Raw genomic sequence first — 12737 nt, 5'->3', positions numbered from 1 at the left:
CACTTCATCCCTGATACGTGCCACGTCTTGCAAGCCCAAGCAGGTGTTTAACGAGCAGCCTTCTTGCTTCCTGCCTGCTAACACACAGCTCAGCTTTCTACTTAGCCAGCTTGGCAGTAAGTCAGCAAGGCTTGAAAATATATTTCTTTTAAATTCCAACCTAGCAAAATAAGCAGTTTTGCAATAACTGACTTGTCAATTTTCCATTAAAAATAAAGCAAGAACAAAAATGGGTGTTTTGTTCTGCAGAGAAACAGGCTAATCAGCAACCAGTGGGTTCTTTCCTGTGAGAACGTGTTAAAACAGAGATTTAAAAAACGCAAGTAGTGATATAAACCAGGCTTCTTTTAGAAATGAACATTTTGTTCAGTAGGCAGTCTTTATTTCATTAATTTTATCAGACTAATCCATGTTATGGATTGTAAACCAGAAAATTGTTTTACGCGTGCTATAATAGACAAGTAAATCACATTTATTTATAACAGGCTGCACAGAATACTCTGGAATTTACTCCCTGAATAGTTTTTTTTTTTTTACTTTTTAGGCATCAAGCGATTCGCAGAAGATTCGCTAGGCCAAGATTTTCCTAACAGCTTTATTGCCTTCCTAAAGGAAGAGGTCACCTGCTCCCCTGCAAACCCTGGAGAACAAGCACCCCACCCTGGGTCTTTCAGCTCAGAACTTTTCTGCCATCACATACATTTGCACGCCACCGCACGGCTTGTGAAGGTAAGGAGGTGAACAGTTGTTCAATTTTCAACAGGTATTATTAATCATTCCTAATAGAATAGTTGCTTTTCTTGTAGTGGACACAGGGAGGAGTGTGCTGCTTTTGCTGTAAAGGAAGCTAAGATCAAATAGGATGGTCCCTTGAGCTCTCTGTGCATTTTAAGGTATCAGATGTGAACTCATCTACATTATCCTTACAAAGAACAAGCACTAGGTCAACTTACCATCTCTAAGAGAGAAGGATAGAAGGTCCTGAAAAGAAAAAAAAAAGAATATTCAAGTTAAAACTGACGATGTATGCCTGGAGGTATCAAAATGGAGGCATGAAAACCCATCAGACTGATTTAATTACTGCAGCACGTCAGTTCACAAACACGGGAAGCCAGCAGGCTACAATTCAGCAAGGCAGCACAGAGCAGAGCCAGATGCTTCCAGTAGGAAACTCTCCACATGCAGGTGCAAATGGCTGGACAGAAGTAGATAATGCTTGGTATACGCTGAAGCATCCCGTATTTTTTGGTATTAGCGATCCTGTTGCAATTGAAAGCACCATGATGACACCGGGCTTCAAAGTCTGAAGAAACAGGGCTGTAATTCTCCCACCACTCTAATCCCTTCTCCTCGCTATATACTCAGATATACTCATGTTTTTGACATGAGTAACAGCTTTGAATGCTACTTTAACGGACCAGTGGCCCCTATTTTCTTCTGGGAATTCATAGCTCTGGGAGGTAAGGCTGAACTGGCACCAAATTCTTTTGGATTAAGTGCTCAGAAATAGAAAACTCAGAATTTATGGCCATCTGTCAAGTTTGAGGGACTTGACTTCCGTGTTGGCACTTCACCATAAAAAAAAAAACCAAAACAACCAAACAAATCAATCCAATAGATGGTTCTATGGACAAATCCATGAAAAAAGAGGCCAGTGTTTTTACTACTGTGTTCTCCTCTTTTCTTGCCACTGGACAAATTTTAAGTCCTGTACATCACTACAACACTAAGCACTAGCTCAGTCTAGCTACTTCCCTCTCCTACACACAAATAAAGCACAGCTGAATTTTACAAGGAATCCTTCAGCCCTTTGGGACCACAGAACAGGCAGCCACAGATGTAGGAGGCTGCCAAAGGGCTTATGATTATTAGTCCTGTAAGCTCCTAAGCAAAATTTGTATCGTAAAAATGTCTCTAATCTTTTCCCTACTGCATGAGAAGTGTAGAACGGAGAACAAGCCATCCTTAACCAACTCCTACTAGAAGAGGGGAAAATTGTAGATGTTATCCAGGCAAAAGTAAATGCCTGGACTCTGAATATTATTTTATCATGAGAAGAGTCTGCTGTTTGATAAAGGAGAAGAAAGCTTTCGCATAGGACTGGGGAAACGAAAGAATCGGGGCAGCTGAACTCCCACCTATGGGTGCTTTTTCACCAGGTATAGCCCCAAAACCTTCACTGCTGCCTAATATTTTCAAACACACACCTCTGCTGCTGAATATCTGGATGGCTGTTGCTTGTCTGCCCAATGGGATAAGGATTTCCAGAAGGCATCTGTCAGGCTGGGCTCTGCACGAAGCAGTCATCGCTGCTCCTTCGTCCTGCATCCCAATGGCCAGAGCGCTCACCCAAGAAAAGGAAGGTGCTGGTTTGCTGTCTCCAGTGCGGGAATAACCCCTTTAATTTGTCACTGATTCAGGTCTCCTCTGTTCCCCTAATCACCACACTGCCGAAAAAAAAAGGCTTCTTTTTAGGTCCGGCCATAAGGAATGTTCTGTGCAGGCCCACACGCTGCAGACTGATCCCCCGGCTGGCTGGTGGGATGTGGGAACTGGAGACACTGATCCCCAGTGGCAGAGGGAGGAAAGTAACTCTGGTTTCCCAAAGCCCGAGTGCTGTGACTACCCGGGTATGAGACACACGAGCACCATCACCTCCTCCCTGGCTGCAGTTCTGTGGGGAAGGGTTGGCACAGAGGTGTCAAAGCCCAGCAGAAGGTCCAGGGCTGGAAATCCCAAGCAGAAAGTTGACCAAGCAGAGCCTGAAGTCTAGAACAAGGTGAAGCTTGTGACCTTGTTGCCAACGTTTTCCATGGACTAACGTGAGCAGCCTCTTGAACAGGGTGACTGGTTTGTGCAGAGCCCATTTGTAGGCAATAAATTCTCCCTGTGTGTTGCAAAGGCAGCCGTGGGTGTTGACTCAGGTCGGGTACGATATGCCCCGGGTCGTCTGTGGCACCTAATATAACCTAATAACCTCTTTTAAAAATCTGGCCTAAGCATTTACACACATGCATTTCAAAGGTGAGGGATGGATACAGGTAATCAGGTGACAAACTGGAACTACTCTTTTTATTGCCTCTGTGCCAATTAGCATTTTCAGCTATTTCTAATTGGTTTAGGCTTTCCACATACTGCACATACTGGAATCCAATCAGCATTGATTAGATTAGTTCAGAAGTAGTTTGTTTTCCTCCTCTAAGCAGCAGTTGTTATATTTCAGTCTTGTTTTGAATCTCCCTGTGAACTCCACGCACATGACTACCACCTATGTGACAGAAACCTTACAAAGAAAGGGAAGGAACCTTTACTCAGAGTCTTTGCCAGCTTTTTATGAATCGCTGCAAGTTCAAAACCCATTTCCTCAACAACAGACAGCATCCAATCCACATTGCAGTGGGTGTGTGTAGAAAAACGCAGGAAAATGGGCATTCGAAGCATGTTCAGAGCAAAAAAAAATTATTCGTAATAAGAACTTTCAACATTTTCTCAACTATCATCCCTACTTCACCTTTTTTTGCTGCACTGCCTTCTCATACTACACCCACAGCCTGTGTGTTATGACCACTGTCCTTAACGGTTTCATTTAACCAATATTTGCCTGTATTAGTCATCCACAATGAATGTAAAGATAAAACCCCTTAATCCTCAAATTTTCATTGAATCAATTCACCTCTAATCTCCTGACCTCATGTGTCACCCCTTCAGCACCTTTGAGATGGAGGGCATTCAAAAATGCAGGCATTAGTGCCGACAGGACCCTGCTGCTGAACACGCTGAGCCACTGAAGCGTGTACTCGTTCAATAAACAGTACATGTTCCGTCAGCAGCAGCTGCACACAAAGAAGCAAGAGCACCATAAACCATCAAGAATTCACAAAGCTTCGTCCCATGGCGCTAAGAAGGAAAAAGCTGATCGCAGCTGGGTACACTGAAGTTTCCCACAGGCCAGCATGCTTTCCCAAAGACACCTCGCAAGCCTCTGCTGCCTTGGTCTACGGGAGTCTTTAATTCTGCCTTTCCTGTGACAAAATCAATCACCTTGCCCGTATACCTTGTGACCGCACAAGGTACTGATGTTGTGGCATTAGACTGATAGCTATTCCTGATCTTTGCTTTCAACTAATCAAAGAATTGTTATCTACGGCGTCTGTGTTCCACCTGAATCCAGGTGATAAGTGCCCCAGTTCTCTGGCTCAGAGCAAAATATTGCGTGCTCCCACTGACCCAGAGCCACTTCTGTAAAAGCACATGGAGCCCCTATGCAACATAAGCTCCGAGCAAGCACAAGGTAAATTTCACCAAAATTTCTCCCCTAATAAACTCAGCAGTGATGCAGGAAGACTTGCCTAAATCTACAGAATCCATCTGGAAACAGAGAATGAGGGAAAGAACCAGGGAAATACCAAGCCATCTAAATGCAGAAGGAACCACGTGTGGATTTATTGATTTTGAGCAAACAACATCAAAAATAGCCTCTCTTATTTTAGAAGATCTGTTGTAACTTATTAATTAAGCTTAAGATTCTCTGTCGCTGTACTCAGACTGTTACGGGACGTTGGGCATTGTAACGTTTGGATGTTTGGGGCAGATCCTCTGAGGCATCTCATGGATTGAACAGGAGACGGGGAAGATGGCTGAGATAAAGGGAGCTGGTCACGATGACCAAGTTCACTCCCATCACATCTCTACTTGCGCAGCTGTGCTCTCACATCTGCTGTTCTGTCGGGCCATTGCTAAAGGTGAGGGGGTGGTAACTGCTCCTCGGTACGAGAAAACTGTCTGCACGCAGGACGTCTCGCCATCGCCTCGTGCAGCACACGGTGCAGGGTGCGAGGTGACAGCGGCCACGTCACGTGTGGCGTCAGCAGCAGCCTACCATGCTCTTTGCCCAGCACGGCATAACGGGAGGCTGGATGAGGAGAGATCTTCCCCAGCTGAGACTCTGCAGCAAAGGTGAATGCCACCAGAATGCTTCACCTCTTCCGCCTTCACGTCAGCTTCTACAGCAGAGCACTATGGAGAAGTGCCCGTCTCATAATACTTTCTCAGTGAAAGAAAATAAAGTCACAATAACTTACTCCCTTCTGGTCAAAGCTGACTCTGGAAAAAAGACTCTGGAAACTGGGCTATTTGGAGCATGTATGTAGAGGTGTTTTGTATTACAGGTACGGTGAAGGGGCTTTTGAACAAACAAAAATCGGGTCTATCACATTCAGTGTTTCACCAAAGTCTGTAGAACGCACTTATGAATCAAAACCACTGCAATAATACAGTCCAAGTAAAATGCTTGACAGTTCTCTGTTCTGTAGAGTGAAAGTATCAAAGTCACAAACCATTAATTCAACAGACAGTAACCGTGCCTCAGGCTCATCGCTTCCTTGAGCTGTTCATGGATAGAGAGCCTGCCAGTCACCCACACAGCTGCTCATAAATACAAGCATATCAGAAATATTGATTTTACTTCCCTGACTGTGCAAACAGAACTTCAGTTGCAAACAGACACCTATGACAAATGGCTTTTGCAAAAGCAAACAAGGGCGAGGGGAGCATATGAACTTACTTGGGTAATGACAACCGGATTTTCTTTCAAGATGGGATCCTTCAGCAAAATCTGGGCAAAAGTTTCCGTGCCCTCACCTCCTAAGCCACTAGCAAATGCTGTCATGGCAGGTAAGACAGCATCAGGCAGGCCCAGCCATCTCACGAAGCCCTCAATGAATCCCGTCCTGAAGGAGCTGTAAGGCAACAGCAGCAGTTGAGGCTCTGTAACTGGGGATTTTTGCAAACTTGGAGTGGTCCCTGCTTTCAGATGTTGATCTGTCGCTGTTCACACAAAAATCAAGGCGTCGTAAGAAGTCAGCAGAAGTCGAGTTGCTACACAAGCCGGCTAAACAAGCAAGCAAGTAATCTGAGTGAAGCTGGACCTTCCTTCAACACCTGCCTTGACGTCTGCAGTATTAAGAGATGCAATTTGTGCCGAAGTACGAAAGTCTTAAAGGTGTGAGAGAGAAGTCAATACAATTAAGAAAACACCTCATGTCAGAAGGATCTTCCACTCCCCTAACCTCAGAAGACCCCACACAAGAGCCTGACACCAGCTCCATCCCAGCTGCTACCCAAAAGCCACCTCCTTTGCTCACCCCTTGCTACCCCGCGTAGTACCTTTGCTCTGTTTCAGGGAACAGCCATGCTAGGGATATCCCACAAAGCGCCGCATAAGCGAATCTTCCTGGTTCACCCAGCTGCTGGCCCAGGAGCACGCACGGTTCCTTCTCACCTGCCTGTTCAGCCCCGCTACGCTGCTTCGAAGCCCAGCCTTTCCGCTTCTCTTCTGCAGCCATTTTCACCTGCCAGTTAAAGAGGAAAAAGCGGAAGAAAATTAAAAAACAAACGACAAACAGGTGGAAACCAGGAAGCAAGGAGACAAATTCCCTTCGCTTTTTCACTGTCACACTTGCTGTCGGCATTAAGTCAAGTCTGTCAAGGTCCAGCTCGTATATCCCCCCCCAACAGGGTGCTGTGACCAAAGATGACCACAGGAGTCTTTCTGTTCACCAGTTCTCAAAAGTTTTGCACAAAATGAGCTGACAGCACTTCACACAGCAAAAGCAGAAGTCCCCTTCAAGATGCAAAGAGACCGGGCTCCGCTCAGGCGTATCATTCATGTTTACCCCAAAATAACACGTCGAATAAAAGCTCTGCACCTGGCGCAGGGACCAGTATCGCTGCCTGGGAAATAATTTGCTTCTCTCATCCTCAACCCAAATTGCTCCTCTGTTCCTGTTGCTGATGGCGTTAAGAAAGCCGAGTCCAGCTGCAGCCTCTGATGCGGAGGACTCTTAATATGTCCCACGGACATTGCTACGCTTTGCTTGTAACATTCTGTCCTCTATACAACCTGCCGCTGCTTTTTCCCTAAACACAAGATCTCTGCGCCACACAGACCTTGAGCTGGGCCAAAATACTGTTTTTCAGAGCGCAGACATGCACACTTCCAACTGAACGGCTTCCAGCTGCTCCCCAGGAGCTCCCCTGATCATACAAGAGGCCGAGATGACCAAAATCAGGCAGATGTGACAAGAGCTCGTGTCACGATTCAACGTGGGCAATAATCTGCTCCAAAGCTCACTTACATCACCTGAAATTTCTACTGACTTCATCAAGATTCAGTTGGTTTCTAAGGGCCTCAAATCACCTATTTCATTATATAAATGGTTCCCTTCTTCTGAACTCTGCAGCTAAATAGGAATGAGGAGCCCGTGACACTACTCAGAGGATGCAGACACCATTTATGGGATAGTTTGGAAGTCCTAGAAGAAAGAAATGCAGCACAGCAACGGCTTTTTTTAAAGAGACTTTGTTATCCGCATGCCATCTGTCACAGTCTTCCAGGAAAGGTGCCTGTCTGCCCTTCCTGCTCAGGCCTTTATTCGAGGCGATCCCTATTTCTCAAGCCTTGCACTGTTTGACTACTGATGTATAAATGCAGGGCAAATTCATCGCTCAAGGGCCGAGGGTTATCGCAACTCGCACCTCTCTCCCCGGGAGAGCTCAGGCCCCCTGATACCATCTGGGTCTAAGGCATCTCGGTGCGTTTCCATGGAAACATCACATTCCAGCAACATGGGAGCACAAAGTCCGCAGGAATAAGCGAACTGTCATTTCCGTACCAACCAGAGAAGGGAAAGGCCAGATTACATTGCCCTGGGGAGGGCGGGTGCCTGGCATCAATCTGGCACCAGCCTTCACACGCAGCAGCACTTGCTGAACTGCAGCCATGAAGGTGGTGCGAGACGCATCTCCACGCCTTACAGGACATTCTCACAAAACCCCGAGATTGTTTTATTACCTCAGGAGCTCCAAAGCCCTCACTTGGACCCCCAGAATCCATCACACATCACTCACTAGGTTCTGACCTTCCTAAAACATCCAGACTTACGGATCAATTTGCCCACAAATAATCTTACGCTTCAAGTTTCAGTAACTTTACAATTACTTGGCTTGTCCACTCACCTCTGGACACAGATTTATTAGCTTATTATGGGAGACAGCACTGAAAATAAAATCCCCTTCCCTGCTGCAATAGATTTATGGATTTGTTAACACAGGCTCATAGGAAAAGTGAAGCAGCTCAAAAGGACCTAGAAACAGTACAACTGTTCAACCTTGTTTCCCAATAACATAAACGATGTGAAAATTATGGAGCGACACCATAGTGGCTTCTTACAGGCAATTTTATTGCCGTTATGCGACAAATAACTTGCAATGCTGAGCATCTAGAATACACGGAGCAAGTTTTTGAAAGACTTTGCTCTGAAGATGCTCAGGTCATTACGCTCGATGTGAGTCACTCAACACAGGTATCTATTTTGTCATAAATATCTAGGGAAAAATGGGCTTGGATTTTCAGACATGCAGTACAAAAGGGCAATGTGTGATTTAGTAAAGAAAACTTGGGCCAAGAAGTTTTTCCATTAAATCCAATATGAGGGACCTGAGAGCTAGAAATATACCCAGAAAGTTATTTACAGCTTGTGGCACTGGAATTCACATCTCTGTCTGAGACAATGTGATTCAGCAATCAACAGTGTTGCCATAATCTGAACTGTCACTTGAAAGAAAAATTTTTTATCACTTCCAGCACTCGCTTTTCACACAAAACCCTTTGTTTTCTTGAGAGGTGGCGTATTTTATACAACAGCTCCTGCAATCCTATTTGGAAAGCAGAAAGATCATCCTTTTGTGGCTCTAAAGCTGTACAATACACACGTGCTCCCTACTGCTGGAAGAAATACAGAGATGCTGGAGTTGCGTTTGGCCTTATCTATGACAAAAGTGACTAAAGTGCCAACACGTTCATCTCAGAGACCCTCAAAGGTTAATGAGGCATCTCATTAACTTCAGAGATGTAGCTGTAGGTAATTATTCAGATGGGGCTGACCAAGAAGTGCCTTACCAAGGCACACCGGAGGACAGCATGGCCAAACTGCGGTTAAGCATCGGACACCACGACTGCGGAAACATTTGGGCAGACGAGTTTTCTTGGGGACTTGCGCGGGGCTCCACGCACATGCTCACACACCGGGAGCGCCACGGCCTTCGCTTTTAATCCGTAGATACGAAGGATGAACACGGAATGAAATTAATTCAGTCCCAGATAAAGCCGCATCTTGCCGCAAAACCACACGAATGCCATCTGGCCGGCCTCCGCAGAAGACAAGATCAGAGACCGAACGGACGGGGATGTGGAAAAGCTCAAAGCTGAAGTGGGCGCAAGGCTGAGCGCGTTGGAGTCAGTTAATCCGGACGCTTGTAGCAGGAGGGCCGGGGAAGCGATGCCAGGACGCACAAGGGGGGCCAAGCGGCGGAGAGGGACCGGCAGAGAGACGGCTAGTGGGAAAAACGTGAAGGAAACACCTCAGGCGGGAGAGCTGCGAGGACCAACATCTCCGCTTTTATCTCTGCTGCTAGAACACAGGCGGGGTTTTTTTTTAGCGAAAGCAGCACTTTTGACAACCACTGAGGCGAGGACGCCGGCCCCCGGCAGCAGGGCGGCCGCCGCCACAGCCTTCCCCGCAGGGAGCGACCTGAGGCGAGGGGCCCGCCCGCCCGCTCGCTCGCCCCCTCAGCCCGCGGAGCTGCACCCCGGCCGTCCCCAGACCCGCTCCCCACCTCTCCCGGCCCGGACCCGACCTGCTCCCGGCCCGGCCTCAGAGCGGAGCCGCCGCGGTCCCTTCCGCCGCCGCCCGCCCCTTCCTGCCCGGCCCGCCCTGCCCTGCCCTGCCCACACTACGCAATCTGCGTACGGCGGGTGGGCTGAGCTGGGGCGTTCCGTGGTCCCTTACGCCCCTGGCGCGGAGCTTGCGGAGCGTGGAGGGGAGCGGCGCTGGGCTGAGGCGATGGTGAGGGCTGGGGCCGGCCCTTACCCGGCTCCCGGCCCCTTCACGGGGGTGGTGGTAGGTCCATCTCCGCCACGAGATGGGCATAGCTGCTCCTTCCTCCGTGCCCACCTTTATCCGCAGTCATGGGCCTTGTCCGCCATGTTGGTGGCTCGCTCGGGGTGTGGGCCTACCGGGGTACCAGCCCTTTTGTTCCCTTTAAAGCCCCTGTGAGAACTCTTCCCTCTCTGAGGGAGGGTTACGGAGAGAGGTAGGGATGTGCATTTGGTGAAGCTGCTCTCAGGTTGCCGCCCGAAGACTTCTTTGCCACCTCCACGCAGGACAGGTTGGTGTCTCTGAGGGTTACCCTGAGGAGGAGTAAAGCTGCAGTGGTGACTCGCACTTGGTGCTGGTGTCACTGGGTGGGATCCCAAAGCTGTATGAACAGACACTGAAGTGTGTGCGTGTGTGTGTATATCTGCGCTCACCAGGCAAACACGAGGCCGTGTATGTGGTGTTTCTGACAGCACTGGGGTCGCTGGCACAGCCAGCTCGGGAGGGTTTGCTCCCTTGTGGTTAATTGGCCTTGCGGAAGCCCTAAGGCTTTGGGGTTAGTTCAGCTGTCTGAGCATAAGGCTTTTGTGTTGTGTTCTGGGGGTTTTAAGAAATGCATTTGCTCTGAGAGCAGTCTCAGAGTCCAATGTTTAGTAATTTTTGGAGAAATCCCCTTTTTTTCAGGGAAAGGAGAGCAGTGTTTCTGTATGATCGTGTTTCATGAAAGCAAAACTAGGTTTGGTTGCTTGGTAGCTGGGGTAACCAATTTATACTTTACAATGTGCTGTGTGGACTTATAAATAAATTTTTTAAAAAATCCGAGCACCAGTTCCATTTAAAAACTGATTTTGATTTGGCCAAATGTCTTGCCCACCCCCTCAGGTTTACTCACACAAGTACTCAGGTTACGTATGGGTGTTTTCAGTATCATCATATAGTCGTTAAATGTGACACTGCAGTTCAGAGGGCAAGTTCTGTTGATCCCAGCTGGGGTGCGGAAGGTATCTACTTTACCTGAGGCTGAGGTAACCGCACAACACAATGGACAAATTGCAAATGGTTCACAACACGCGAGGCATCACCTGAACACAAATCTGTGCTCCCAGGCCAAGATCTGCAAATTAGTTTCTGGTAGATTTGACAGTTCAGTGTCTGAGGACCTAAAGTTCTCTTTGTACAGAATCTGAGTGGTGTGGAAGTGTGGAATGTGTTCTTTATTCCATGTTTCTCTTCACCTGTTTGTGTGGTAACACAGAAGAGCTGTCAAAAGTGGACCAAAACATACATTGAGTGGAATGACAATTAGGAGTGAGTTTTACCAGATGTTGTAAACTTGGGATCTCGTTCTATAGTTTAATAGTAATCAAAGCCAGCACAATTATGGATAAAGTTCTGTAGATAAAGTGAAACTTCTACATTTAACAGTAATTTAGAACACCTACGCTTAAAATCTTGCAGGCACCTGTCTCGCTCTGTTATGTAAGTAACTGGTGACTGTGCTGCGTGATGGTGTTGCTGTTTGTGGATGCAGAGCCGGACAAGGGATTGGGGTAGGGAAGGCTGTGGCTTTGGGAAGGGCCCTGTGGGCAGAGCAGGAGCACAGCATGAGGAAAGGACAGGCGTATTTTTGAATGGAAATCGGTTAAACAAGACACCTTTGAAGTTTCTGGTCCGGGATCCTGTCTGTACAGACAAGAATCTTTAAATACAGTTGTTGGGTCTTACAATGCTCTGGATTCTGTCCCTGTAAGTCGTAGTTCTCAGGTATTTATGCAGTATGGCAGGTACAGCTGAGCGTTACTGCCTGCACCCATTTTTCATTATGAACCTCTCTCTTTCAGGCAACAGCGTGTTACCTTATCACTGTGTGAAGCTGTGAGCCAGCTAGGTAAGGTAAGCAGGGCAAGGTAATGCGGAGCTGAAACTTTTTTGCCAAAAAGACTGGCATGAATTAAAACTGAGTACAAGCAAATCCTTTACGTGTTGGCATGGGAATACAATTCTGTTGGCCTTTTCTCCATCAACTTAGTTGCCGCTTCAAAGGTTTGCATTGCCATCAAGCCTTATCTTGTCAGAATCAGCAGCTGTTACAAAGACCCCAGGTTCTAGGGCCTAATGACTCCCACTGACACCCACGAGCTCTGGATCAGCTGATTGTTGGTGGCCCTCAAAGGCTGAAGAAGCATTTCAGTCCAGCTGCTGAACGCAGGCTAGGAAGGTGCTGGTATAAAACGGTGTGGGCGGTGATTCCACAGCTGGTGATCTTACTGGTGTATGGCTCCACTCCTTACTGGAGCTGGTGGATGGCTCCTTAGGGGTTCTGTCAGAGGGCCAGTCTCTCACTGGTGGTCCCAGAGCACGCCTGCTTCCTTGCCACTGGTGTACACCGCCTTGAGGGAAGCCCTTTTCTGGTGGCCTTTTTTTCGGCACTGTATAAATTAGTGTAATAAACTGAACGCACCCCTTTGGAAGGGCAGGCTGATAAGTCACAAACGGGTTTTTCCTGTTGACATTAATTCTCTGATTTCATTTGTTCACACCCGTGTGCTGCCAGGCCCACACGGGCTGGCCGGGCTCCGTCGTGAGTGACACGGAGGACAAGGGACGCTGCCTGTAAAATCTTCATTGTGTTTCTTGACGGATGGTGGCAAACCGATACTGGGCGTGACATGTACACCCTTCTGGAGCTGGTATCTTGCTTGGTCTCTTCCCCTCTTAGGCAAAATTCCCCAAGTTTTACCTTATTTTTTTTTAATTGGGATTATTGTATGGCTCTAGCGCAGTCCATCTTTGTCACCATCT

At 47.5% G+C, this 12737-nt stretch overlaps 1 protein-coding gene across 1 annotated transcript in view; it reads right to left on the bottom strand.

Annotated features, from left to right (window-relative positions):
• TMCO4 (transmembrane and coiled-coil domains 4) overlaps positions 1-6344 on the bottom strand; it is a 35874-nt gene extending 29530 nt beyond the window's left edge. Inside the window, exons 1-3 of the mRNA XM_009953787.2 lie at positions 6166-6344; positions 5564-5738; positions 954-981 (exon numbers count right to left, since the gene is read on the bottom strand). Coding sequence (XP_009952089.1) covers positions 954-981; positions 5564-5738; positions 6166-6344 — 382 coding nt within the window. The remainder of the gene's footprint in view (positions 1-953; positions 982-5563; positions 5739-6165) is intronic.
• Between the last annotated feature and the right edge of the window lie 6393 nt (positions 6345-12737).

This window comes from Leptosomus discolor, chromosome 20 (assembly GCF_034619465.1).
Source record: "Leptosomus discolor isolate bLepDis1 chromosome 20, bLepDis1.hap2, whole genome shotgun sequence".
In the NCBI taxonomy this organism is placed as follows: Eukaryota; Metazoa; Chordata; class Aves; order Leptosomiformes; family Leptosomidae; genus Leptosomus; species Leptosomus discolor.
The sequence above is the reverse complement of the archived record's forward strand: the minus strand, read 5'-3'. Positions and strand labels throughout refer to the sequence as shown.